The following is a 27968-nucleotide window of genomic DNA, read 5'->3' on the forward strand; positions in this document are numbered from 1 at the left end:
TCTCTGATTTTGGGCTAGAATTACAACCAATCTTTCCAGCATAGCTCTCCAGAATTATGTAAAACTCGGAAGACAGAATCTGTGGACAGCCAGGCACTCCCAAGTTACCGCATCGCGACCTGCACTTAGTAGACGTGCTTGAGTCATGTTGGCTCTCCCTTTACCCCAGCAAACGTTGGTGGGCATATCAAGGGCTTTTCCATTCCTAGTTATAAGTTGTGTAGCTTAGAGACGGTGACTTCTTCGTCAGATTGTAATTTGGCTGATGTTGTGAAAGCTGCGTTGCAGAGTAAAGCCTGCAGTGATAGCGACTTGTTATACCATTCCAACCCTATTTCCAGTATTCTGCACCATAGTGACGATGTAATCTACATATCTCTCCTAGTTTACACTGGCAAGGGCCGCTTGATTCCCTGAGCCTGCTTATCTAATTGTCACAGACGGGTCACATTATTTGTTCCAGTAATCCTAGAGAGAAACTGGTATCCGAAAGATAAGTAACCAACCTTGCTAGATATGGTTGGTTCTCATTGGTGTGCTATATACAACGCGCTTCCCACGCCCCAACCACCTCTTCCATCTCTCGTGTAACACCCCAATGTTGCGACAAACTATGCAGCAGAATCCGGATGGAGCTCAGCTCGTACACAAGGTTCCGTGTCACCCAGCCTGTAATCTTGGGACTGACGCTGTTGGTCAAGAATGCCAATGTATCAATGGCCTCGTCGGATGGTGGTGGCAGTACGATATCTGAGGCATCATCTAGCCCATACAAAATGACTCTCTGCCAGTCAACGCAACCAGGTACAATTATCTTTGACATCCCCGGGAGAGCAAAGGAGCTGTATGTGGTAGCGGCAGCAAAAAGAGCTCCGGACAGACACGTGTCATGTATAACACCGAGCGGCACTTCTGACGCAATCTTGTGAATCTCTAGGGCATGCAACAGACACTTTCGAGCAGGAAAACCTGCCGTCCAACCCTCGGGATCGATGCGTTTAGGCTCTTGCCGCTTTCTACCCCCGAAGATGTGCTGCGTGATGCCGTAATGATAGCACATCCTCCTCGCTCCCCGTGCAGTGCTTACCACGAGGTCAAGGCATACAGCATGCCATCGCAGAAGCCCTATTGCCTTTTCCGCTGCGCTTAAACTCGAACTCTGTACAATCTGTTGACGAAGACATCCCAGAGCCCTCACAGCGCCAAGCTTACATTGAGCACCAGCCGGTCCTCGATTTGACCGTTCAAAATCGGTGGCCAAAGAGGCTAGAATCTCTAAGAGGATCTTGATGTTGAAGAGCCCCGAGATGCAGTGAACTTGACCAATTTGTCCTCCATCTGAAATCAGTGACTGATATATATCGTAAAATCGCCCAGTCGTGGTGCTCGGTGCAGTCATAGTTTGTATCCATTTGTCAACGGTGCTGGCTGTGAAGACATCTTCATCAGCAGATAGCGGCAACGAGTTTGTTGCAGGCCAAGTGCTGACTAGGTTGCCACTGAACTGGGATACAACACCGTCAATCACACAAAGGCCAAGCAGAGTTCTCAGCTGCGTCTCTCTTGCGGCCCAAATTCTCCAAGCTTGCATTTTCGTCTCGACGGAATCATGCTCCTGCGGTATTTCGGGAACCGGGCCAATGTCGTACATTCCACTATACTGAGCCCAGTGCATACTCAGGCCATAGAATGTTTGGCTCGTCATTCTCAACGTCCGATTCTGCCCATGAAAGATTAGCGAAATGGCTATTAATGGTATTGGTAATTTAGCTATCCGCCACTTACTCTCGAAAGTGCTGCATAAGTCTGGCTCAAAAGAGCGGTCAAAACCAACTCGACTCCGCTGCAAGAATCGTATTCCCTCCGATGGCCTATCATTTCAGGCCAAGAGGTCGCGATAGCAGTATATGCCAACCTCCACAATGATTCACCCTATCATTCACATGTAAGCTACATAAGGCAACAACAGAAGTGTTCAATTACCTTGGCAGTTGCATCTTCAGAACCTAGAAAAAGAGAGCCGAGTGCAATGGCATTCAGAAGAAGAGGTGCTGAACAGTCTCGGTATACAAATGTTGGTCGATGAATGAGTGGGAGAATAGGCACAAACTTGGTAAAGAACATGTGCAGACTACTGTCAAGGAAGCGTGGTGTCAAGTCGGAAAGTTCTACATGGGACGTAACGTTGAAAAGCTGCACAACGCTCCTTGGTCAGCGGAATCACCTTCTTCATGGATAGAAGCAGAATGGCGCAGTGGGATGAAACTTCACTCTTACCGTGTTGGTTAGAAGTCCATTGATGGTTTGAACAGCTCTATGGCCGTCCTCCGCCGCGGCAAGCTCGTCGGCTGTGCGCAACCTGAGAGCAGATGGCAAGTCGTGAGGAATGTCAGCCGGCGGAATAACGCCAGGAATAGGTTGATCCCAGGTCATTCCATCGGCCGATATTAGACTCTGGAAAAGCTCCTCTGAATCTGGCCATAGTAAAGTGGAAGATGCATCGTGACCCGAGGCTGTTGCCAAGCCGGTTCCAGCAACGGGACCAGCTTGGGAACCGTCGACAGACAGCGAGCTTTCTACACTGGGTGCTTGAAAAGGTTGAATAGGTCCCTGGTTCTCGGTATTTGTAGAGAGGGACTGGGATTGCGGAGCTTTTCTATGACCCTTCACGTGTCTGCTGAGCACATCTCCACGGGAGAAGCTTCTCTCACATATTGCACATTTGAACGGCTTCGCGCCAGTGTCTACTGTGAGTCAGCATCTATCTAAAGCATATCCGGTAGAGAACCCCTTCATCAAAAGGCATCACTGTTGCACCATGAACTCACGGGCTCTTTCGTGTCTCTAGAAAGAGGGTCAGTCAAGGTACTTTTTCGCCGACGGCAATTGAGGTCCTCACTTTCAGATGTTCTTTTTTAGTAAACCGCCGACGGCAATAGCCACATTCGAAATTAGTGGCTGAGATGCTGCCCCTGGATTCCTCGGACATCTCGTTGAGTTGAAATTCCACATGCGTGTTTCCCACATGTGTGATCCAGTCGGCGAATATGTTGATGGAGAAAAAGTCTTCCCCAGCTTCCCCGCAAACTCCGCGACAAGTTCCACATCACACAAACACAAATGCCGACCGAGAGTCCGCGCAAACCGGCGCAGCGCAGTCAGTAGACAGGGATCTTGTTTTCCCACATGTGTTACCCCACCCTTTCCCACCTCGGTAACTTTAGTTTTCCCTTCCACCTACTTCGCCTATATGCTGCTAACTCATGATGGGTGAAGCAAGCTGGGTCAAGATACCTGTCTTTAAACGCTTAATGCTCTGTTGAAAGTGAGTGCGAGAGAGCATCTAATCGTTGGTGCGCAAATACCCCCCTCTTGCACCATGGCGGACTAACGACAGCTTTAGCAAAGCCGCTAAACCACATCTAACGGTCCGGTTTTGTTTACTCTTCTTTGATCGCTATACTTCAACCGGAGTCATGTCAGAAACTCTATGTAGCCCAATTTTACACTATTCTTGACGCTTGGAGGCCAATGGAGGTGAAACAACAGACAAGGTTACATGGACAGAGTACATTGTGTGAGATGCAATTTTGGCATCGAAAGGACAAGCCCTCTGCACTCACAAACGCTGATTGTGTCAAAGTTTCTTGTTTCATACAATAGTCGAATGTAGTTCGGAGATGCTATGTATCTACCTCTTAATCTATTTCTAAAGATGTAACGGTATTCTGGGATCATATGATGGCACACTGCTCATTGAACAAATTTGACTGGGCAGCTGATTATTCCCAACTCGGGCATTCTAGAGTATTGCAGCTCGCCGTCTACATCAAAGTCTTTTGTGTTTCGCAAAATGACTCGGATAACAATGTTCAAAGCCCTCCATCAAAGTTAGCGCTTAAAATCATTTCTGGCTCGGCTTGACAGGGAGCGTAGACTCACATTCTCGCGAGCGGCATCCCGGCGCATCGATGCCGGCCCCTTCCAAACGCCATGTGTGCGGCGACATTTTCCCTATGTAAAATAAAGTCATCTGGACTTTCAAAAACTTCAGGGTCCCGGTTCGCTGAAGTATAACATAAAGTAACCGGTTCCTTTGGATGAATGGTTTTTCCGTGAAGATGCACATCCTTGGAGGTGGTGCGTGCAAACCCTCGGTAGGGCCCGTAGAGTCGGAGGAATTCTTCCATTGCGGCTGGTATTAGAGATTCATCCTCTCTCAACTTTTGCTGTAACTCTTTGTCTTTTGAAAGATGGTGACAAATTGACCCAATAAGGATTGGGGGTGCAACAACACCAACGACCAAGGACTGTCGAAGGCAACCGCTACAGGGCAAGTCAGATACCACAGCGGGGGGACAAAAAGGTAAAAGCGAACGCTCACATTAGATGTTCTTCACTCAGAGGCTGGCCTTGTGCATCCCGCTCAAGGAGCAGTGAGGATGCTGGATCTTCTTCCGGTTCTCTTGGGTGAGAACGGCGGTCTGCCAAGAGGTCTTGTGCGATTTGGTACATCTTTCTCGAGTTCTCTGTTACAGTATCTCCATCTTGCATTCTCCATGCGTTGAGCCAGCTTGTTGCCGCAACAGCTAGCTTTGGTGCCACGTCAGGTTCAAGATTGAGCCACTCTGACTCCATCAGAGCAACAAAGTTGGCCGCAAATTCTGCACCGATATCGCCCCGGCCGCGGGCTAACAATGGAGCGAGTTCTGCTTCTGCGTGGCGCTCCAAGGGCTCACGGAGACGTACAAGTCGAGCCGGCTTTACCGTGCGTTCTAATGCAGTTCGGAATGGAGTATGTGCAGGTGCATCGAAGTTCAGAGGTGGTCGACGAATACCTCGGGGATCACTCGGCACTACCGCTTTTACGCTTGAGATGTAAGTATCCGAATCCATGGCAGCTCGTTTGACGTCCTCATAACGGGTGAGAAGCCAGTATCCCCCATACTGATTGGTGTGGATAAGAGGGCATTGCTTTCGAAGATAGCGGTACTCTTCATAAATCTCGGCTGGGTTGTTACTGATCACTGCAGCAGATTTGTCAATGTTGAACAGTATATCCGTTTTGCCCTCATACGTTTCCACAGCTGAGACAGTCATTTTGAGTAGAGATATTTGACTGGTATGGAACTGATGTAGGATGTGACTGGGTAGAGCACCGTTACGATGAAGATGATAGGAGTGAGGGCGAAAAATAAAGCCTTTAGAAGCCAAGACCATTGTTCCACTTACTTTTAGCTGCAGGTAGTCATCTGAGATCCCATAATATTGCCATCGAAGTTGGATTAAAGACCTAATGAAGCGGAGAGGATGCCTCATCGTTTTCCGTGGCTGTACTAGTAGTCCTCGCATCCATGTGGCCTAGTGTGTGGGGAAGTGGGGGACCCAAGTCGGTGAGGTGGGAAATACTTACTAACAGGACGCTGGTTAACTGTCAGCTGGGTCTAATACTTGCTATCGGTTCAAGAGACGCGGAGAAGACCCCGGATTCTTTAGATCTGGGGTGCAGGGTGATTAGTGTTTGGGGGTTGGTGATCAGTATGTGTATCGGTTTGGATATAAGGTTCTCTCTGAGCCTTGCTTCATCCAATGTTTGTGCATCCCCCACCTTCACTACTAAAACCCATCGAAAGGCTCTCGCAGGATTCAAAGAGCAATCAGACAAAATGAGTCGAGCAGTTCCAGATGGCAAGGGATACATCGACCCTGAGCACCTCGAAATTGTGCAAAATGACGTCTCTCAAGGGCGTCAGACGTTCTACCGCCCGCAGAACGACGCTGAAAAGCGGCTTGACAAACGTGTCAATCTCAAGCTGGATCTAATCGTCGTCGCTCTTTTGGCGGTTGAGTTTATTGTTAGTACAAACTAACTTGTCATTGTGCGTATGTGATTTATTGACTTGAAGCAGTTCTGCGGCATCGATAAGACGAACGTTGGTTTCGTAGCAACCAGCTCGTTTGTCAAGGACGCCCGGTTATCTCCCGATGACATCCCAAACTCTCTTTCACTCTTCTCTGCTACATATGTTCCCCTTCAACCATTCATGGTGATTTTGGCTCGGCGTGTCGGCGTTAAATACTTTTTGGCATTTCAGCTCATCACGTGGGGTGGCCTTTGTATGTGCCATGCCGCCATAAGAGGTAGGGGAACTCTCATCGCTTTGCGACTTCTCATCGGCGCGGCTGAAGCCGGCTTCACCCAAATCGGCATGTATTACATGTCCACACTCTATCCCAAGTACGATGTCGGATTCAGAGTCGGCATGTTCACCGGAATGTATTCTGTTGCAGGGGCATTCGCTGGAATCCTCGCCTATGGCCTTCTCAAAGTTAATTCTCCCAGCATCCATGGCTGGCAAGTTGTGTTCCTCCTCGAGGGCGGCATCACGGTTCTTTTGGGCTTTTTAACCTTGTTTGTCTTACCCAAAAGCATTTCCAGTGCTTGGTTTTTGACCCCCGAGGAAAAGGCGCATGCAATTCGACGCATGGAAATAGATTTAGCTGGAACACAAGAAGAAGGCGAGATCAACAGCACCGCCGTCGTCAAGCGAGACTTTATCGATGTTGCCAAGGATTGGAAAAAGCTTATGGTTATCGTCTGCAACATCACCACAGTACTGCCGGTTACAGCCTTCACGACCTTTCTGCCGTTAATCGTGCAAGGAATGGGATATTCTGGCATCAAGGCCACCCTCATGAGCGTTCCGCCGTTTGTTGTGTAAGCATTTTCCATCTTATCATGTTTCATTACTGGCTGACTAGGTGATACTATAGTGGAACTGTCGGTCTACTCATCATTGTCTGGTCCAGCGACTACTTCAAGGAGCGGTCTCTACATACTGTTGGCGGCATGTGTCTTGGCATCGCCGGGTGTATTGTCATGGCTACCTCAACCAACACACAGCTTCGCTACGGGTTTGCTCACGTGTGTATGGCCGGTGTGTTTGTCGGCGGTCCTCTGCTTGCTGTATGGCTGGCAGGCAACACCCCGTGGAAAGGAACCAGAAGCGTAGTGATGGGTGTGAATGGGTGGTCCAACATTGCTGGAGTTATTGCTGGTCAGATTTTCAAGAGTAAATATGCCCCTCGATGTGAGTTGCCCCTATAGCTCCCCGTCTTGATTGGCTGTGCTCATAACGCTATAGACGAGATCCCTCTGATTGTTACCATGATCATCATGGCTTGCGGCATCTGCGGTCTCTTATTCCTCAAGTATATGTACAGGCTAGAGAATCGAAAAAGAGCCAGGGAAGTTGCAACGTGGGACGAAACTCAGTTTTCCGAAGAGGCAGTCTCTGAGGAAAGGAGGGGTGACCAACGGCGTACCTTCGTTTATGGCTCATAAGTTTCTGGGGACCGGAAGTTGAACGTAATAAGATGAGGCCATAAAAGAGATACACAACATCATGAATGCTTTGAATCAAACCGTGAAAAATGAATGACGCTCCAAAACCTATCAATATGTGTCAGTTTGACCCCAAGCCGTAAGTGGATCTACCACCTCCAGACTTGAGATCTATTTTGGAGGCAATGCGTATATTAGGGCACTGAGATATAGGCAGGGGGTTAGAAAGAGAAATGCATACTTCATGCTCTTACTGCACAAGGGATGCACAAGAACACATAAAATATGTTCACAAAAGTGTAACCCATGTATTATTGAAATGCATCTTATGCCCATCCGCAAAACATACCCCAATCTACGACTGAGTGTGATAGGGGACGGTCAAAGTTTAGAATAAATACTATTCCAAACACAAGTGATGCAAGTACATATGGCTCTTCTGCTTAGTTCCTGGGCTACTCGACTTTAAAGCTTCATCATTGATCTTGTGCATCATTGCAGCAAAAGGGAACTCTCTGGGCACATTTCCTCTTGACTGGCCTTATTTGGAATGTGTTCATGAACATACGCTCTTTCCGATAAAAAGTAGGACGTATTCACGGACGCAAGTGACAAAAGAGTACCGGTCCCATGTGGAGTTTAATCACTGCATCTCCCCGAGGTGGGCTCGAACCACCAACCTCCAGATTAACAGTCTGACGCGCTAGCCAATTGTGCCATCGGGGATTAGCTCAATGAGCTACTGGGAATGTGATGTGGGCCGACTGAATCAGGTTTCATAGTGTTTCGAGCTTTTGATGTGGAGCCCAAACATGCATTAATCATTGGCTCTAGTTGGTTAACTGGAATCAGAGGAGGGCATGACAATTTTCGGAAACAGATTGTATCCGCTGCATTGAGATTATGCTCTATGAGTACTTTGCAACACATACTGTTGTGTTGGTTAGATGTAGGTATTATCCATATTTGTTTTGTCTTGCTATGAGTCCACAAGCAGTGCGGCATAAGCTGATAAACTATCACAGTCCTCTATCAACGGCTGCATGGGATTTAATGCGATATGAGTGAGTGGAGTGGTGCACTAGATACGTGGGAAGTTACACTTGTCTCGCTCTTTGTTAAGGCTTCTAATGAATTACTCAAGAGCCCAGGAGATGAGGCAACCTACGGCCTGGCTGAAAGTTACAGTTGATTCCATTGCTGTTGTATGTCTGATTTCGATCCCTTTGTCATTTTTTTTCGGTTTCAGTTTCTAACAAAGAGGCTTGAGAGGTGTTGTGAGTTATTTGACGATATCTCACTATCCAGAATCCTCACACACTTTGCTCTTCGCCCTGAGCCCCGGAATGAGTTCATACCTGATTGTTATTTCATTACCTATGCTTGGTGTTTCTATAGGATTTGCTAAAAATCGGCCAAGTCTTGCAAGTATACATCTAGAAGCAGACACTACTTTCATTTTCCATTTCTAAGGTTTGAGAAACTGACCATTCACTTATCAAGACCACTGTTGGTGATAACCAAATATTGAAGTAGAACGGATAAGGCAGAAAGACAAAAGAAGATGAAGAAGGGCCTAAATACAATTGTAGTGGCTATTACTTCAGACTACATCAAACAAAACTCCTTGGAAAATGTACGATTGGTTGCCTCAAAGCGCTGTTGGTATAGCTGACCGCCAGATTAAAAAAAAAGTCGCAGCTGCAATCCTTTTGTCAACTGACTGCATTCATCAGATGACTTTCAATCTGGTGAAACATTGCGCTGGCTTTCGAGTTAAAGTCTCAATATCATCGTAGCTTGAAAGGTCGCGGGGACAAGGCAAGAATTCAAATGTCCAAACCAAGAGCGTCGTCAACAGTTTCAGCTCCATGTAGGCCAATTTACGTCCAAAGCAAGCTCTGATACCAAGACCAAATGGAATCGTCGGCCCTGCCGCTGCATCGAACACCTCCTCGCCTTTCTCGTTCTTGACAAGCCATCTCTCAGGGAAGAATTGGTCCATGCCTTCATTGTTCCAAGATCGTACTCCACGTTCCTTTGCAGCACTCTGGCATGATGAACTCCGTAACTGCTCATCAATTTCAAAGCCTGGCTCAGTGAAGCTAGGACCCTTATTGGCTATGAGGACTGTAGTTCCTTTGGGGATGTGATGACCCAAGACAATGGTGTCTTCCTTGCACTCTCGATCCTGAATGATGGCCGTATGCGCTAGCCGAAGCATCTCTTCGATGACGGCATCCAAGTAAGGAATGCTTGCTCTAGTTATCTCATCATGTGTTGGTAGTCGTGACTCGGTAACGGCTAACCCATGGACTGTACGGAGACTCTCCCGTAGTCTGTCTTGGAATGCAGGATTGTCGCTTAAGAATTTGACGCCCCAACAGAGCGTTGTGCTGGTAGTATCATGCCCAGCAACGATAAAGCCAAGAGTCTGCGTAAAGTTAGTTGATAATCCTGGTTATTAGAAATCACGCATACCTCGTCTCTCATGGTGTCCCCCCAAAAGACCGGCTTTCTCTCCTCTTTTTTGGCAAATGTGCCCTCTCTCTGCACCATTAGATCGATAGCAGACTTGACATGATCATCATTAGTGCCTCCACCATGGCACTCATATCTTTTCGCAGCTCCTAATATTTGCTCCTTCAGAAACGCATCCCTTATTGCTCTCATGCGTCTTACGGTTGGCTTCAGGCCAATCAACCACCAAGCAAGTTTTGGAAAGCCACTAGAAGCTACCCCGGCGACATTCTCGACAGATTCCAAGGTCGCTTTGAATGCCGGGTGGATTTCTGCCGTGGGAAATGCAATAGAAATTTCATCGACGGCGTCATTTTGAAGTTTTCGCAGTTCTCCAACGCTTAGTTTTGAAATTCTCTCGATCTGGGGGTTGAGAGCTCGGTCTTCCACGGCGTTTCCAAAACCAAAGTCGAAAACAGCGTCCAGAGCAGCATAGAAAATGTCTTGTTCTGCACTGAATGGCTTTCCGGCAGCGATTTCGGCTTTCATTTTCCACAGTTCCAACAGACGTGTAGAGCTCTTGTAAATATTCGGAGCTGCGACACCTTGAAGAAATTTTGGCGTCATGAGGTCTTGCAGAAGGCGGCGATGAGCTTTCCACTCTGGTCCCGTTTTCAAATTTATATGGAATATGCGCGCTTCGCCGCTAAGAGTGGCAATGGTGAAATCAGAGCGATCAAACTCTTTACGGCGCATGAGGATGTCCTGTCCTTCTCTGAAGTCTGTAATAAGGAGAAATGGCTTGCTGAATGGCCCAAGGAAAAACTGGACGATGGGGCTTCCGTGTCTGCTTGCTTGATTTATCATCCATGCAAATGTATTATTCCCAGATTCCTTTTGAAGGCGAGGAATGTCGCCAAAGAAAGATTTCGCGGCATCTTCATTGTACGGGATACCAGCAATTGGTTTGGGTAATAGCTGGCGATAAATTGTGTAGAGAAAGATTGATAACACAGTAGCTGCTGATATCAATATGCCAAATTGCCCCGAGGGCTCTGTTTCTGTGTAAAAGGTCATGTTGAGTTAAATTGTACTGATATGCTGCCCAATTTCAAGTACCGTTCTGGACTAAGGACGATTTTTATGGTTGGTGATAGTGTGACTGAACATTGCCAGGCCGTGTCCGCGGAGCCCGTAGGACGCATGTTGCCGAGTGATCCGTGTCTAATTCCCGTCGCCGACGGCGAATGTAAAGTTTCCATGTACGATGGCAAGCATAAGCACATCGCTCGTAACTTGACCGGTTTTTTTTCTTTTCTTTTTTTCCCCGACAAGTCAACAAGAACGCGTGGATACTATAGCCACCTACGTTGTCGCGCTTACATTACCGAAACGGGCAGCGATCCTTTGCGGAGTTTCGGACAAGGACTTCAAGCAACGTCCGCATGACCCAATCCATGATATAACCGGTTTTGCGGCACACTGCGTCGTTGATGAAACCATGGAATTGGATTTCTTGTAGCTGGATATGCCTTGGCGTTGCTAGTATCATGCTCCCGGCGCTTTTAATACCCATGTAGATCGTGGTCACCAAAAGTAGACGAAGGTATTGGCAATTATTTCAGCATCTCTGGCTGGATTAATGACACTCATAGGATGTATGGCATTCTTTTCAGTCGTAAGGTTCTGTACCGCCTCCGTTGAGACTTTTCATCTGTTGTCAACAGTTAATCAAACCGAACGCCGCCGTCCTGACAATCTTTTGCACATGCCCGACTGTCGTCTTCAGTCTTAGGACCGCTCATTACTCCTATGGCAATTATTCACAGACATTTCAGTCCTGCTTACCAGGGTTATCAGTACATAAAGCGGACCGTTGTAGTCTCCCAGGCAAATGGTAGTGAAAGCCTGGGCATTTCCAACGCTTAAGATGATGCCCTCACCCAATTCATGAAAGATATCTCTGCTTCGGGTCCCAAATCATCATTTGGCACTCCCATTGACAATCTATTAGAACTCGCCAAGTTCCGACCTGGGCCTTTACTTCCTCAAATCTAGTACAACAAAAATGGCTATGTCCACTTCATCTGGCGGATTAGTAACTAGTTGAGTCTATGACGAACCAATAGTTGGGTCAGTGACCACTGCACACCTCATGTTTCTGTCAATATTCTTTGCTGCGACGTCCCTACACAAGCATATGCAAGTTTAGATTTTGTTGCAAATCCTCGGAAACCTTTAAAAACTGACACATTAGCCAAAAACATTTTCCTATACTATATGACCTTATTCGAGAGGTGCCATGCTCCTTTCCTGGCATTCACCTCCAATGGCTCGCTTCAATTCTGAACCAAAAAAACATTCTTTTGTTTTTTTGTCGAACCCCTTTTTCAACATGATTTTATGCTTTCACAATGTCATTTTCGGCAAAGGATGGCTTGGGATGCATGGAAAAGTCATGGCGAGAGATATTTTATATATTGATTTTCATTATTCAATTATTTCTAGGTATCTCCAGTCGCTGCTAGACTTTTTTGAAATCAGCGGCTATCATCACCTCACACAACCATGTACCGTCTCTCAGACCTTCTTAGGAGGTAGAACAGTCGGCACAGGAGGACGAGTGGTGGTTCTAGGCAATTCAGGTACAGCAGGCGTAGGGATACAAGCACAGGCACTGCTGACACGCGCCACGACATTCTTGTTCTCACCACCACACGCCTTTGCAGCATACTCGGGTACCAAGCTCTCATCAGTATTCAGACGGCGGGTGTAGTTGCCGCAGAATTCGCCAGACTCCTTCAGGCGGTTAGGAATGTGAGACGCACGCAACGAACGGAGGCAGTTGTCGGCGTTGCAGACCGGAGGCTTGGGGCAATCCTTGGAAGTCATCTTCACCACGAAGCTACCACGCTCGATAGTGTGCACGAAGATGAATCCCGATTTGAAATTGGCGTACGACGACCAGGAGCCCAGGAAGGCAACAGTTCCACCGCCCTCGTTCTCGTCGTCCTCGGGGTAAATATCGAAGAAGCCAGCCTCGCAGATGCTGCTGCCACTGGGGTCTTTGGTCACGCTGCTGACATCAAGCACGTTCAAACCGTTACCATAGTTGGACTGGTAGAGGTACCCATCAACGATGTACTGGTTGTGGTCGATCGAGCGAGTCTTTCCAGCGTAATGACCAGTGTACTTGGGGTTCTCAAGATCTCTGATGTCAAAGATGTGAGTGGTTGGGAGACCCTGAGTCATGGGGCCGACCTTGGCGTCACGCTCGTCGAATTCATCATCGACAAAAAGGTACTCTTGCCAGGTTTCGTTGTTAACGACACCCTGGTGCACGTACTGTGCGCCGGGGTAGTCGGTAATGGAGATGATGTTGGTGACATTGCCGTTCTTGTCGGTAACGTCGTAGATGGTCAAGGTATCCTCGTTGTAGCCGTAGCAGATATCCTTGCCGTAGTACCGCGCATCAGGACCGCGGTAGACAAGGCACTCAGCATCATGGACATAACCATCACCGGCAGCACAGCCGGGGCTGGTGACATTGGTAGGATCACTGATGTCAAGGAAGATAAGACCTCCACGGCAGGGAAGGTCGCCTCGCACACGAATGGTCTCATTGCCGCCAACAGAACCACAGGCAATCGCGTAGTTGAGCTCGTGATTGACGACAATGTTGTGGGTGCGACCAACTGGAAGCTCATCCCAATGTCCGGTAAGATCAGCTTGAGTGAAGTTCTTGGGGTTGGCGGGGTCAAGGTCGAGGACCTTCTTCATGTCGAAGAATTGTACGCCGTGGTGGATGGCTTCGGAGCCAATGACAACGATGTCACCGACAATGCGGATTTCTCTCCAGTTGGAACCGATGCGATCATATTGAGGGAGGCGACCAAGGTAGACTAGCTTGCCCTCCTTGCTGATTTCGGCAAAGGCAGTGCCATCGTATTGGCCGATGGCAACGAACTCTCTGCCGTCAGCGGACGTCCAACCCCATGAGGATGAGCCACGTCCGCCCCAGCTGCCAAGGGCTTCATGAGAGAGGAAGTGGTAGAGGTCGACCTGGAAACTGTTAGCTTGAAAACTCAAAGGTGCATAAGTGTACCTACGTTGCGGCATCTGAATGTGTGGTGAGGGTCGCCGGGAATGGCAGCAGCAAAGCCGTCAACACACGGTGTATAGCCGAGCTCAGGGTATCGTGAGCTGTCCATCTCACCAGCAGCGATTTCAGCCTCCCATTGAGCCTATACGAAAGGTTAGCCAGAGGAAATCTACTCAAGTATTGGATTTGTGTACCATCTTGATGCCCATGATGCGGTGATGGACCTCGCCAGACGCGTACTCAGCCTTGGTACCAGCGCCAGCTGCGCTGCTCAAGCCTACCATGGCAGAGCCAAGAGCCGCGATAGAGTTGATGCGGACCATGTTGACGATGTTTCCAGAGCAGCTCGACAGCAACTATGACTCTGTGAAGAACGTATCCACGAAAACGGTACGAGGAAACGCTAGTAATAAGCTCCAACGGTGGGCTGTCAAACCCCATATATACTCCATGGAACCGACATAATACGGTTAATGCGGGCTTTATTATCTTGCATGTTAGGAAACAGGACTCAAAATGCCGTGAATTGCCATGGCCGGTGTTGATTAGGAGGCTTGTGCTATCAAGGCCTTTTCTCCAGCTTCTCACCAACTCAACCCGAGCGAAAGGAATCACGCAAGAAGCGATGTTACTTTAAAATCTTGGCCAATGAAACGTACCTTCTGGAAAAAGATAAGTATATCTTGGAGGATAATCGCGCTGATCTTGGCATTCTTGGCAACTCATACAAATCTGAGTGACCAGCCTCCCGCTCTTCTTCACTCCGCCCCAGACTCCCCGCATCTTGCCACGTACACACCGAGACTCTGGTAGCCTTGGCCAACTGCTTTGGGCAGGTGTTTTTGTTCTTGGCTCTTAAGTATTGTCCTTGGCTGTTGATAAGAGTCTTTGACATGTTTGCCAACAGCTTTCAATTCAAGAGGTCCGTGTATTGTCTTGGCTATCATCGAATGCCAATTGAGGCTTGAATTGAACGCAAAAGCGGATCCCGATTGCGTTTTTGCGCCTTTTCTTTCATACTCTTTGGCTGCATGTTTCTGGAAAGCTTTGGAAAAGCAATCAGGTTTTGATCCACAGTATTATAAACGACCTCAAACGTCAACTTTTATTTGGGTCTTGGAACCAGATCTCCAGGGGAGCTCACCTCCTATCGGGATAGCCGCATATCTCCCGCTTCTGCAGGGTAACGTAGGAGGTCAGAGAGGGAAGCTTTATTCCGAGTGTGTGTAGAGCTTATCCTACCACAATCAATCTGCCGTTCCACCTTCAAGCTACTGCATGTATGTCTAATCGACCCCGCGCCGCAAACATTGTTTATTGGAGCAAATGCGTCACATGCGAGAGCCCCTCTTTCGCACACATACAGTGATATCCGTTTCATGCAGTCATTCTCTTGGCCCGATGCACTTGGCGCAGGCCATAGTCCCGGATGAGAACGGATCAATTGTTTTTCTTTGAACGAGTTACCATTAGATCCGAATGAAAAATGTCCTGGTCTCGGTTGAAATGTTCGCAGCGTTGCTGTTGATGAAAATGAGTTCAATTGATGATGATCTAAACCTTAGTCTCTACTTTATTAATAGATCATGAAGCCAGTAACTTGCAACTCCAAGCAACTTAGCTATCAATTGCTTAGTTTCAAAAACATTGCGAAAGTGACATTGCAGATTCGTCATATCAGCTGAAACTATCATACGAACTCCTTACAGCTGCATCTTTAAAAAAAAGAAAAAAAAAAAAAAAAAAAAGCGAAACGCATTGCTTATATATTCCACGTGATTTGACCACAAGCGGTGACTAGAATTAGAGTGTCCAAACATCGTTTGGTAATGAGCCAGAAACCACACGCAGGCTAAGGTGTTAAGAGAGTTGGACTGTGTCACGTAAACGAGAGCAGGAGATTTGGGTATGGATCTTCTCAACTAATCACTATCAATATAGAAGTCCAATGCTTCTCACGACATATGCTGCATTTTTGAATTTTATTGCTAAGTTCAGCCCCCGACGCATGAAGAAGATGCATATGCAATTACTGCCGGGGGGAAATGATTTGAAAAACTCCGAACCACTCAATTCATATATACAAGAAGAAGGACGCTTCCCCACCAGAAGACTCGGAAATGAACATTTTAATTTTGGTAACAGACATATCTACGTTCAACAATGACTACACACTCTACTGAGATTAAGGCCTAACCATGAAACTGAAGACATTTCCAGAAGCGGTTTTCACTGGAGGATGCTACTATCGACCCATAACCAACTCTTCTATTCAAGCAGCAGCTACTGTGCGATAGTGTACCCTCACGGCGAGCCATATGGAAATTTGAGTCTGAGGAGAGGTTCAAAATGTTAGAGATATGTAATTTTTGCCCATTTATTTTGTCGTTCATTGCAATGTTCTCTCATTGCTCTCTTTCCAAGAAGTCAGTCTTTGAGAACGGAGATCAACGCCGGTGGGATTCGAGTAATCGCAAAGTCCACGTTCCTTTAGGTCGATCGGTTGCTCAATATGGACAATATTCTGTCAGCGGAGAGGGGCATGTTGCATTTTTACGATTACAGGGGCTCCCATTCGTCGTCTAGGTTCTGGGCTTAGGTGGACTGTCACACCACTACTTAGAAACGAGCCGCCAGGCAAATAAAAAGACCCAAACGGCGCTGAGTGAGCCTTTGTCTGAATGCTTTCGCGCGCTGTTGCTAATCAACGTGTAAAAGTCCGATCTAATTGATGAGGATACACAAAATTCGGGCAATCGGATTTCTACAAGGCGTCATACTTAAATTTCCCAAATGACAAGGCAGAAAATTTTTGAGCTCCATCCTGAGGGGTGGCAGTCCGACCCCCAGGATGAATATTTCAAACTGTCCACGTTAGACTACTGCGTCGGGCAAGTATTTTGCAATTATGCCCTATTTTTTCGGATCTCGGATGACGACAAACCCAAGACTATTTCGGCGTTGAAGCGTGCATTGGAAATCACACTTAGCCAATGCCGGCAACTTTGCTGCACAGTCGAAAAAAGTCAAGACGGCAACGGATTCTGCTTCCACAAGACAAGAGAAAGCACGGTCGAATTTCACGTCCAGTGGCTTGACGGGCATGAAGATGACCCTGAGGGTAAATTTCCGTCTTTCGAGGATCTGGAGAGGCGTCATTTTGTTTCGCAAGCGCTTGGGGACATGAAAACATGGTGCATTCCCCCGATGACGTACGGCGAGAAGCCCGAAGCACAGCCGCGGAACCGACCGAAGGCTTCGGCTTTCAAGGCAACATTCATCCGCGGCGGCATGGTTCTTATGATGCACCATCATCACTACGCCAATGACGTGATGGGTTGGGCAGGAGAATTGCATCAGCTTGCTGAGAATTGCGCTGCTGTTTGGAAATCCCCTGGGAATCCAGACCTTCCACATTGGGATCCGGCTTGTCTGAATCTATCCAGAATTACAAAGCCGGATCCTCCCGAGGAACAACTCGTCAACGGACCAGTGCCTCCTCTTCGACATCCCGATCATAGGCCTGGTCAATGGCTACTGTTTCATTTGCCAAAAAGCAAGGCTGCTGAATTGAAAAGGATTGCGAGTCCTACGGACGGTAGTTACTGGATCTCAACGTATGATGCATATATGGCATACATCTGGCGTGTTCTATCAAAACACCGTGCGAAGCTTTTCAAGCCAGATTTAAAACAGAACATTATCTGGGGCGAGGCAGTAGACATGCGAAGGCGTTTCCATGATCCGCCAGTGCCACAACGGATCCAGCAAAACGTTGTTTTCGTGGCGTTGAGCTTTCAGAGTCATCATATTCCACAACTCACTGCAGCTGAAGTCATCTCAGAGGCACCATTGTCGAAGCTAGCCTGGTAAGAATTCATTTTGCCCTGAACTAATCAATGTTTGTACGACCACTAATCAAATTTAAGGTATATCCGTCAACTCACCAACAGTGTTACTCAAGAGAATCTTGATGCTGCACTCACGGGAATCGCTGCCGTCCGCGACAAGACAACGCTGTTCCTACGCACCGATAGCTTCCCACCCATGAGCAACTTCACAAGTGAGTGGCGTGATGTGAGAGCATGCGAGGCTGACTTTGGTTTCGGTCGGCCGCATGCATTTCGGTTCCCTTTCGACACGGTCACAGCTGGATTGGCCGTCGTCTACCCCGTAAGAACGAATGGCGCACCCGCTGGAGATGATGAGGGCAACGAGTTCATCATTGGCTTTGAGAAGGAGCTTGCCGCCGATTTGATTGCGGACCCAGAATGGAACATGTACTTCGAGTTCAGAGGCGTTGATGCCGAGGAAAGGTCATCGGCTGGTACTTGATGATTGCTGGTGATACAGTGACGAAATGGTTTTGGATTCAACAGTCTTCATCGCGTACATAAGAATTAAAGAAACATGATAAAATAGCCTGGCTTTACACGTTCTGGCTCTTCAGCGAGGCCACCGCATCTTGAAAGTCTGGTATTTCCGATGCACCCTTTGCGATTCCACCCCAAGTTACTGTTCCCTGCCCATCAACAGCCCAGGCTCCGGACGTCTGCCACCGATTACCGCTCTCGGTAGGTCGATTCTTGATCCCTTCCTCTCTTGCGAGCTTGAACACTTGACCCAACTCCCCGGGACTGAGAACATGCAAAAAGCTTGACACTCCTAGACCCCACTCTGCATACAACTTGCGATCTTCGTCAACGATGATCTCGACAGGGTTCGTCTCGCCCGGTCCACCGATTTCAGAAAGCCACTTTTTGGTGTGTGATTCTGAAGAATGTGAGACTGCTACGAAATATATGCCCGGGTTTTGAGACGCTGTCTGACGAAGGCGAAGGAATGTTTTCTCGGCGACTGGTTGTGTTAGTACGGTTTACGCCTGTAGAAGGGAGGTGAGGATACATGGACAGCCACAATGGCGAAGGAAAGCGATAACAACTGGCTTGGAGTCCGGTCGGGGCAGTTTTAGAGAGTTTGTTATTGGGGTTGTGGAGCCGACTTGTGGAGGATTTGATAGAGGTAGTGAGGTAGGGGTTAACCACGACCAAAGTTCTTGAGTAAAAGACATTTTGCTGTTTGGTCCTATGTCAATTGAAGAGGTTCATGGATGTTTGTGGTCTGATTGCTAGTTGTGGAGAGCAGTTGTTCAAAGAAAGTTTAAGGGCGCGAACACGCGTGATTCGTGTACGTCATTGTTGTAGCGCTGCTAGGCTCATTTAGGATAGGAAAGCTTTGGGTTCCGCCACAATGTGGAGAGTGGATGAAGTTCTTGTTGGATACTACAATATGTAGAAGTTAGTAAACCAACCGGAGGAAGTGTAATATTTGGAAAGGGCGAAAACTCTATCATAGTTTTTGATGATTTGGTTAAATTATAGTGATTCATGAAGTCGTTTTTCCATCCAGTTCATTGACATTGTATAGGCTCAACTCTTCAACCCAATGGCTGTTTGTCTTTTCCAGTCCATTTATAGAGATTATATTCGGTTAGTGTGTCTATCCTATAGCCTCTGAAGCAAATGATTTGGAACTAGAACATCCATTCTTTGTAGTGCCATGCATCACTATTAATGCAACTGGGGAGGCTTTGACCGAACTGGGTTTGCCAAAAAAGCCCTTGACATCCTTAACATGCCATCAAAATATATGTGAAATGACTAGTCTCCCATGAGTATTTTATTGTGAAACATATCAAGGACTTTACTGTGACCAAGCTTATGCAAGTTTTAAAAGTCTTGTTAAAAATAATAGCATAACTCAAAGGAGAGGGATTACTAGTTCGTGTTTAAAGGATTAGCAATATAAGTGACTTGGTGAAACTGCAGTCCACAAAATGTTTCCAACAACTGCCTGTATTGTACGCCACGGTCCTCCCGTCCCTGTGATCTCACAAATATCTGTCATAACCTGGTGTCACGCCTCATTCAGTAGTCGGTACTTCATCAATTATCATTTACAATTGGCACATTGGCTTTCGCATAGTATCAGGTTCGTCTTGATCATAACTACATGCATCTGTCATGATGGATCCGGCAGTCGACCACCATAGCATACACCAATAGTATTGGAGACAGCTTAGGCCTACGAAAATGCAGCCTCCTCTACACACCGCCTCGGGAACAGGGTGACGAAATATATGAGAACCAACTCTCTTCTCTTCGACTAATAATTACTATTTATCATTTTCTTTCCTCGTCCCATCCGTAAGTCGAATGGTGCAGGCCCCTCCGCCAAGCTCCCAAGCCCTTGGCACCAAATCCCCGGAGAAATAGTTCCATCCACCCAAACACGAGCCCCAGACTGAAGTGGATAATAACACCGCATGTTCCTGTGCCTGGCATACGCGTCTTGAGGGGTAATAAACCTCGTTAACCAGGTTTATCGCATTGGTCTTTTCCTTGGCCAAGAGGCTGTTAGACCAACACACCAGCTACACCTTCGGTGTGGTTTAATCCGTTAATGGATGTCGACAATCCAACCAATTCAGCACCATTCCTGCCCACCCATCTATTCCCCCGGAAATCCACAGAAGCCGATCTCTCGGCACTCATCCGAAGATCCGAAATTCCTTCAGGAACTCAGGTTCCAAGCTTCTGGGCAGCACAACCATCCCATGATGTTCCTCGTGGCCGCAAGGTCTGATGGGTCTCGCCAAGGAGTATTTATCCGTCATCGCCAAAAGTCCATCAATCACTCAACGCCACTGCGAAACAAGCTTCCTATCTCCACTATCGTACATTTGTTTGTCAGTTTATATGCACGAAGCTGATTTTCCGCTCTGCCAAAGGTGAGGGGTTAGCTGTTGGGAGCAGGTCGCTGGGACCAGAAGAAGATATATTTCAGAAATGTTGTCCCAGGAAATTGCTTCTGGAGGATGGTATCCAGGACGGGAGATTGTATGGTACAAGTGCCAATATGAAGTTCTCAATCTGCGCAACGTTTGCACTTGTCACTGGGGCCCTGGCGGCGGTTGTGCCGGATGTTCCTCGAAATATCGAGGAGTTCCGTCTTAAGCACCCCGTCGCTAAGCGGAACCCCAATTGCCGCAAAACTTTCACCCCTCGTTCTTCCGAGAACGACACGGACGATGTGTCAGCTTCCTTCTTGGAAGCCATCAAGAACGCCAACAACGGCGGAACGGTCTATCTTCCAGCCGACAAAACCTTCATAATCGGCAAGCCTCTTGACCTAACATTCCTAAACGACATCCACGTCCATCTAGAAGGCACCATTAAATTCACGAACGACGTTGAGTTCTGGCAGGCCAATGCGTTCTACCACCCCTTCCAGCGATCTCTCATGTTCTGGAAATGGGGAGGCAAGGATGTGAAGATTTATGGCGAGGGAGTCATTGATGGACAGGGTCAAAGATGGTGGAATGAGTTCTCAGGACTCGAGTATGTTTCCTTCGCGAGTCACACATATGACATGCGGAACTAACACGCATAGAATTCTGGACCCAGACAACGCGTACCTACGCCCTATTCTCTTTTATGCTGAACATATTGAGAATCTGGTTGTCGAAGGCATTCTGATGAGGGACTCGCCTGTTTGGCACAACTTCATCGTCGAATGTAGGTGTTTATACACATTTCCTCTCATCTTTCCCTTCTGACAACCACAGCAAAACACATTACCTACCGCGACGTCATTGTTGAAGCAAAGTCGAACAACGCCACAGTCGAACCTAAGAATGGAGACTTCTTCAACTCCCTTAACGTCGAGCATATCCGGATCGAGCGAGTGTGGGTCGACTCAGACGATGACTGCTTTTCTCCCAAGTCCAACAACACCGACATACACGTGAACACGATGTACTGCAACAACTCTCACGGTCAGTCTCTTGGATCTCTCGGTCAATACGAGGGAGAATATGTCTTTGTCAAAGATGTTGTTATCGAAAACGTATGGATGCTTAACGGCAACAACGGCGCCCGCATTAAGGTCTGGGCGGGAGAGAGCGTAGCCACAGGCTTCGTGGACAACGTCACTTTCCGGAACTTCTACTCGGCCAACGACGACTGGCCCATCTTCTTGGACTCTTGCTATTTCAACATTGACGCAGAGACCTGCAACAAATTCCCGTCCAAGATGAGCGTTAGCAACGTTCTCTTTGAGAATTTCAAGGGAATTTCAAGTGGAACCAAGGGACGAGCTGTGGCCCGGGTTAGCTGTTCCACGAACGAGGAGGGACGGTGCAAGAACATCCAGTTCAAGAACTTCGACATCAAGAGCCCATGTGGAGACGATGCAGTGGTAATCTGCGACGGAATCGACGGAGACCTCGGCGTCCCTTGCGTGCCTTTTGATAGCGAGGAGGCCCAGGCTGCGCTGAAGGATACGTGCAAAGGAGCTAGGGCAAGCATTGAGCCGCCTTGGGACGTGAGAGATTACGGAGCAAGAGATTGGTAAGAGATTGAGCATCCCAAGGTGACATCTAAAAGGATACCAAATCGAATAGGTAGCTCATAGGCTGAATTCACCCTGAATAAGGGAAAGACACATCCATGTTTGCGCCCTTTTGCGATCTAGAAGACAGTTTGTCGGATAGGACTCAAACACCACGACTCTTGCCGTGAATTCTAACTTTATATCTTGCCTCTCGGCCATCAAATAGCTGAGACTATTCGAGGTTTGACTCTGCAAGGGTCGACCTTTATGCAACCTTGACAATCGAGACTGCCGCGTCTTCCGCTGTTTGACACGAGGTTCCCCTCACTATTTACAGGTGTTGTTGGTGCAGACCCAAAAGCTACAGAATCTAGGCTCAATAAAAACGTCCTATATGAATACATCCATCGGATTAAATCTTTCAATAGAGGCTGGTTGTGAACGACTTTCCCAACACTATAGCTAATGGTGTTTTAACTAGAGGCAAGGGAGGCGCATTTCTATCTTCAGAATCTTCACCAGACATGAGGAAAACTGTCCAGTATGAGCCTAAGAAACTATTCCTACGGCACTACTAGCCATTGATCCGTAATCCCGCGTCACAACAAGCCGCATAGCGCAGACTCGTAAATTTATCAGATCATCTTTCGCCTTTTGGAGGCAAATAAAGAGTGAAAAATTGCTTAGTAGGGAATTAAACGTTTTTCAACACATCCGCTAAGCTTTGAAAGAAGCCTGCCATTCGGTACCATGATAGTGATTGATTAATGTAAATTCCAAACTAATCGCCGCAAGTGATTCTTATTACATGAAATTATTCCAGTTCGCTACATTTACGCCTCTACCGGTCCCAAACTGATAATGTCCAGGCCGTTTGCAAGCTGAGTCTTGGAAGGCATCTTGCCCAAGGCCATCAGTTCTGCTGACTGGGCCATGGCGGGGTCCTTGCCCATAGACGCCATGGCGATGACTGTGTCGCCCTTTGTGTAGTATGCGACAAAGCTCGCCTCCTCGACGCTGCCCTGAATCACGATATCGTCCCAGCCGCCAATGGTGTTTCCGCAGTACCGCAGCTGGGAGCCCAGAGCCGACCAGAAAACCGGGATGAAGCGCGGGGGATGCACAGCGGCGTTGATGATGTTGTTCGCTACGACGCGTCCTGCGTTTTGAGCGACGTTCCAGTGCTCGATGCGCGTGTAACGACCGTCACCTCCAGGGCCGTGGTAGGGGAAAGTAGCGATATCGCCAATAGCGTAGACATCCTTCAGGCCGACGACCAGGAAGCTCTCATCCGTCTTGATAGAGCCATCCTGCTCCAGACGAATGACCTTGTTCTCTTTGAGGAACTCGGTGGCGGGCGCGACGCCCACTCCAAGAATGACCAGATCCGCCTCGAGTTTGGTGCCGTCCTTGAGGTAGACAGCGCCGACCTTGGAGGGGTCGGAACTCGAGGGCTCGGCCTTGTCCACTCCCGCAGACATGTGGAACTTGACGCCGTTCTTTTCCAGGGTCTTTTGGATGCCAGCACCGACCTGCTCGCCCAGGACTCTTTCGAGCGGCACCTTCTCCATGCCAATTACGGTCACCGAGTTGTCCTTTGCGGTGGCATTGGCAACTTCCATGCCGATGAAGGACGAGCCGACAATGACAATCTTCTTTCCCTTGTCGCCAATGGCCTCGACAATCTTCTTCGTGTCATGGGCTGTTCTCAGGGTAAAGATGTTTCCGAGCACCTTGAAACCTTGCAGAGGCAGGAGCCTGGGGGTTCCACCGGTGGCCAGGATGAGCTTTGTGTAGGTAATCTTCTGGCCGTTGTTGGTTGTTACTTTGCGGTCAGAGAAGTCGACGTCCGTAACCTGGTCGTTGACCCATTCCACCGAGCCACTGTCGTACCAAGCCTTGTCTCTCCACTGCAGGGTGTCGACGTCGGTTAGAAGAGCCTTGGACAACTTGGTGCGGTCAATTGGGTAGTATCCCTCTGACGAGATGACCGTCAAGGGCCCCTGGTAGCCGCCGTTTCGCAGACCCTCGACAGCTCCCAGAGCACCTGAGCCTCCGCCGACAACGACGATCTTGTCCGGTTGAGTCCCACCGTCCGCATTGCACTTGAAGTTTGGCTTGCGGCGGCCGCCCTTGATGGTGGATTCTTCGCCGGAAATATAGACAGCGCCGTCGCGCTCGGTGACCTTGAAGACAGGGAGGGCGTCAAGCGCGGGGGCATCTTCGACATCGCCGGTTTTGGCATTGAAGCAAGCTGCACAGCTGTTAGTCTGGAAATATGGCGGAAAAGAAGCGCAGCATTGAACGTACCTCCGTGCCAGGGACACGTCAGTCGGCCAGAAGTGGTCAAGACACCCTTGACGAGGGGAGCGCCATAATGAGTACACTTGGGGCCGAGGGCCTGGATCTTGCCGCCGGCGTTGACAAGAAGCACTTTGGCTCCCTCAATGCCCTCGACCTCAACCTCCTGCTTGTCGCCCGGTTGGAGCGACAAGGAGGAGACAGATTTAAGTTTGTAATCAGCCATAGCTCGAATGCTCTGGGAGAAGGATCTGGTTTGTCTTGTTTGTCGGAGGAACCTGGGGATGTTGTTTGTGTGACGAAGGAAAAGTGTCGGAGTGCGCATGAAGAATGAGGGAAGGGGGTTAGAAGAGGGGTAGGGAAGGGGGGGTAAGGGAGCAAAGCAATCAGAAGACTGAAATGGGTTACAAAGCGTCACAGGTGCGACAACGTGGGCGGTGAAGGGGTTAAGTCCGGGCCGCTGACAGACAGAGGCGCGAAAGCTCTTGGGGACTTTCTTTGTATTCGACTACTGATGTACCGACAGACCAAACAAAAAGGTTCGAGGTGGTGTGATTGCAATCGGGAATGGCGGCTGGATCTGATCTTGGAGCTTGGGCGAGCAAAGGGGGAGCGAGCGACTGTGGTCAGGCCGTCAACATCTGGTGAGGAAGCTTCAGAGTAGCATTATCTGGACCCACGCGAAGCTCCCAATGGCCACAGATAAAGAGATCCGTGAACCCCTCCCAGGCCCAACCAGAGATTGACGGCTACAGCTATGACGCCATGACATTCGCATCCTGGCGACAGAGCAATGTGTGGCGTGCCGTAGCTATGACGGGAGCTAACTTCGCAATCCTTGCCAGCTTGGAAATTACAAGATGTTAATTGGCCCGTTTGGGGACAATCTCACCCACATCTGGAGAAACAAGGGCGGAACCCCAATTTTTGGTCAAGCCGAGCCCCGCGTCCGGGAAACATCCGGTTAAGCTGGGCGAGAGTGGAGCCGAAGCCGGCGCCGACGCCGTGATTTAGACCCACTTGAGTTTAAATCTGGCATGTGATTGGTTTAGATCTCCATACTGTTGTCAAACACGCATTTCAGTCGACCGTAAAATAGTATTTGACTTCTTCGGAATTGATGATTTTCTAATTCTTTACTTTACTACTCTAACACTAAGCATATAAAGCATAGGTATAGGGAAGTCAGGTCTTTTCTTAATTAATATCCTGATTGTGATATTGTCACGGGTGTCTCTTACATGGATCCGAGGGGCACGTGATATATCACGTGCTCCGCTGACTGTTCAATGAAGTTGGTGACTGAAGCTTTACCCTTGGAAGTCTTAAACTTTGGGGGATCGCTCGCATCGTCAATTAGATAGGATTCAAGCTTATACATAGTGGCTGAGATCTTATAAAATAATAAAACAACGTGCATGGTTCTCGCAGAAAGCTTACCACGTGGTAGTAGTCTTGTGCCTGACTGGCCCAAAGAAGCAGGTGACTAACCGCTACTGTGGCAGGGCATGCATTTCGGCTAACCCATAATGCTCCATCATGCCACTTTCAGGGGTCGAAGGATGGCGCTGAAAAAATTAGAGTGGTAGGACAAAGTAGAAATTGTGCTGTGCCGCGACCTAAAGGAAATGAGCATACATTTCGGGTAGCAAGTCCGTGACTTCTTGGCGATGTAGCTCTTGGGGCAACATATGAAAAGCGAGCTTGTTTCTTTCCCTGTTCATTGTCACTTGGGGATCGGACATACACGAAATCCTCCTCTGCCACAACAATGAGATACCAAAACTGGTTGATTGCAGCGACATATCTTGTCGCTATCGGTTAGTATCCTGATTAAAGGATTGCCTATCGATGACTTTTAATTAACCTGTCGATCAGATGTTGGATGGGCGAACAACTGTTCCATCCCCGAAGATGGGTATTTTGTCATAGACTCGCAAGCGAAAGCCAACGAGCTCAGCAATTGCAAGACCTACTTTGGCCGGGTCCACATCGATACCGCACGGAGCGAGTTTGACCCCAACCTTAGCATCACACTTCAGGGAGTAGAGAAGATTGACGGGACTCTTGTGGTTGCGGATATATCTTCTTTCTCTGCCCCTGACCTGAGAGAAGTCAATGGGTTCCTCTACATTAGGGGGAAAATGAATCCTGCAGCTGCCTTGAATCTATCACTCCCAGCCCTGGAGACTGTCAGCAGTGATGTTCAGATTTACACAAGGGCAACAGAATCGCTTTCTTTCCCAAGCCTCATTCGTATTGGGGGGCTTGAGGTCGATCACGCCTATCGTCTGAGAAGATTGTCGTGGGGACCCACAGGATTCCCCATCATTATGAATAGAGACGGGAAGGTACTTATTCAAGAGTCCGGAATCGAGAGCGTAGATTGGCTCTTTAGCAACAAAAGAGCAAGCTTGGGTTCCGTGGAGATTAAAAGCTCAGGGGTTTCTAATATCACCATCGTGTGCAAAAGCATCGACAACTTGTCCATTGCTGGGGTGGACATCAACGTCACGTTCGACATGTTCAGTGCTGCTTATCCAGGCAGCAACATTGGTAAACTCAGCCTCTCCGGTATGCGTCAAATAAATTATGTCGCAGCTCCCGATACTGTTGCCGACCTAATTGTCACGGAAAGTTCTTTTACTCAACTACATATACCATTTTCGGTGACCAATTCTCTCACGATAAGCAACAATCGAGAGCTCACTAATTTATATTACATTGGGAATGAAGGAAGCTACTGGGATACATTTGGTACCCCCCAAACCCGGAGCATCACTTTAGAAAATAACCCGGCATTGTCTTACAATTTCTTTACAAACATGGGAGAAACCAACACCAGCACCGGAGCCTGGAGGTGGCCGCAGGCGGCGATGGACACGCTCGTGTTTAAGGGATCGAATTTTTCATCTTACTTTTTGTGAGTTTCCTCATGTGGCTAGGCCAATTATGACAACTTGGTGACCATTGTTGACTTGATTCAATTTTCGATCAGCTCGGGCTTATTGCAGAGCAAGTGGCCGGTGATGAGGTTCGAAGTCTCTTCCGACAACTCAGACTTCTCCTGTGAAGATATGGACAAGTTACGCAAGAACAAAGATGACGGAAAATTTCCGGGACAATACAGGTGTCAAAGACGGGATCCTCGGTATGGAAGCGCAGTTCACCTTGAATTAAGCCGGTGGAACATATACGGCGTCGCTTCCGCCGTTGTAGCATTAACGGCTATGTTGTGAGATGTGTAAAACTACTAAACTAATTATTTTTCTTGATTTAAATAAAATCATCACGGTTCTAGAGAGCCATCAGGTTTTTCTAGATGCCTAAGATCGCGAGCTGTCAGCTGGTTTAAATCTGTCACCG

The 27968-nt window shown here is 48.1% G+C and overlaps 10 protein-coding genes across 10 annotated transcripts; 4 read left to right on the plus strand and 6 right to left on the minus strand.

Annotated features, from left to right (window-relative positions):
* Positions 1 to 538: 538 nt before the first annotated feature.
* Positions 539 to 2989, minus strand: CTRU02_214980 (C2H2 type zinc finger domain protein; the record flags this gene model as incomplete). The annotated part of the gene is made up of 6 exons (XM_036726509.1): positions 539 to 1720; positions 1786 to 1932; positions 1984 to 2193; positions 2278 to 2744; positions 2829 to 2844; positions 2900 to 2989. The coding sequence occupies 6 exons, from the start codon at positions 2987 to 2989 to the stop codon at positions 539 to 541; spliced, it is 2112 nt and encodes a 703-aa protein (XP_036581696.1).
* Positions 2990 to 3753: 764 nt separating this feature from the next.
* On the minus strand, positions 3754 to 5100 carry CTRU02_214981 (cytochrome p450; the record flags this gene model as incomplete). Its single annotated transcript, XM_036726508.1, has 3 exons — positions 3754 to 3880; positions 3943 to 4326; positions 4385 to 5100. 3 exons carry the CDS (start codon positions 5098 to 5100, stop codon positions 3754 to 3756), a joined length of 1227 nt encoding a protein of 408 aa, XP_036581695.1.
* A 566-nt stretch (positions 5101 to 5666) lies between these two features.
* Positions 5667 to 7345, plus strand: CTRU02_214982 (allantoate transport protein; the record flags this gene model as incomplete). Its single annotated transcript, XM_036726507.1, has 4 exons — positions 5667 to 5855; positions 5910 to 6718; positions 6775 to 7091; positions 7146 to 7345. 4 exons carry the CDS (start codon positions 5667 to 5669, stop codon positions 7343 to 7345), a joined length of 1515 nt encoding a protein of 504 aa, XP_036581694.1.
* Positions 7346 to 9077: 1732 nt separating this feature from the next.
* CTRU02_214983 (cytochrome p450 monooxygenase) lies at positions 9078 to 10882 on the minus strand (the record flags this gene model as incomplete). Its single annotated transcript, XM_036726506.1, has 2 exons — positions 9078 to 9779; positions 9827 to 10882. The coding sequence occupies 2 exons, from the start codon at positions 10880 to 10882 to the stop codon at positions 9078 to 9080; spliced, it is 1758 nt and encodes a 585-aa protein (XP_036581693.1).
* A 1503-nt stretch (positions 10883 to 12385) lies between these two features.
* CTRU02_214984 (uncharacterized protein) lies at positions 12386 to 14230 on the minus strand (the record flags this gene model as incomplete). The annotated part of the gene is made up of 3 exons (XM_070206342.1): positions 12386 to 13867; positions 13915 to 14049; positions 14102 to 14230. 3 exons carry the CDS (start codon positions 14228 to 14230, stop codon positions 12386 to 12388), a joined length of 1746 nt encoding a protein of 581 aa, XP_070059985.1.
* A 2470-nt stretch (positions 14231 to 16700) lies between these two features.
* On the plus strand, positions 16701 to 18242 carry CTRU02_214985 (acyl transferase; the record flags this gene model as incomplete). The annotated part of the gene is made up of 2 exons (XM_036726504.1): positions 16701 to 17776; positions 17837 to 18242. The coding sequence occupies 2 exons, from the start codon at positions 16701 to 16703 to the stop codon at positions 18240 to 18242; spliced, it is 1482 nt and encodes a 493-aa protein (XP_036581691.1).
* A 94-nt stretch (positions 18243 to 18336) lies between these two features.
* On the minus strand, positions 18337 to 18978 carry CTRU02_214986 (uncharacterized protein; the record flags this gene model as incomplete). Its single annotated transcript, XM_036726503.1, has 2 exons — positions 18337 to 18764; positions 18813 to 18978. 2 exons carry the CDS (start codon positions 18976 to 18978, stop codon positions 18337 to 18339), a joined length of 594 nt encoding a protein of 197 aa, XP_036581690.1.
* Positions 18979 to 20825: 1847 nt separating this feature from the next.
* On the plus strand, positions 20826 to 22322 carry CTRU02_214987 (exopolygalacturonase; the record flags this gene model as incomplete). Its single annotated transcript, XM_070206343.1, has 3 exons — positions 20826 to 21307; positions 21354 to 21484; positions 21535 to 22322. 3 exons carry the CDS (start codon positions 20826 to 20828, stop codon positions 22320 to 22322), a joined length of 1401 nt encoding a protein of 466 aa, XP_070059986.1.
* Positions 22323 to 23134: 812 nt separating this feature from the next.
* On the minus strand, positions 23135 to 24927 carry CTRU02_214988 (monodehydroascorbate reductase; the record flags this gene model as incomplete). Its single annotated transcript, XM_036726501.1, has 2 exons — positions 23135 to 24555; positions 24612 to 24927. The coding sequence occupies 2 exons, from the start codon at positions 24925 to 24927 to the stop codon at positions 23135 to 23137; spliced, it is 1737 nt and encodes a 578-aa protein (XP_036581688.1).
* Positions 24928 to 26373: 1446 nt separating this feature from the next.
* Positions 26374 to 27841, plus strand: CTRU02_214989 (gpi-anchored cell wall organization protein ecm33; the record flags this gene model as incomplete). The annotated part of the gene is made up of 3 exons (XM_036726500.1): positions 26374 to 26422; positions 26481 to 27525; positions 27601 to 27841. 3 exons carry the CDS (start codon positions 26374 to 26376, stop codon positions 27839 to 27841), a joined length of 1335 nt encoding a protein of 444 aa, XP_036581687.1.
* Between the last annotated feature and the right edge of the window lie 127 nt (positions 27842 to 27968).

This window comes from Colletotrichum truncatum, assembly GCF_014235925.2.
Source record: "Colletotrichum truncatum strain CMES1059 chromosome Unknown Contig_0012, whole genome shotgun sequence".
Classification (NCBI taxonomy): Eukaryota; Fungi; Ascomycota; class Sordariomycetes; order Glomerellales; family Glomerellaceae; genus Colletotrichum; species Colletotrichum truncatum.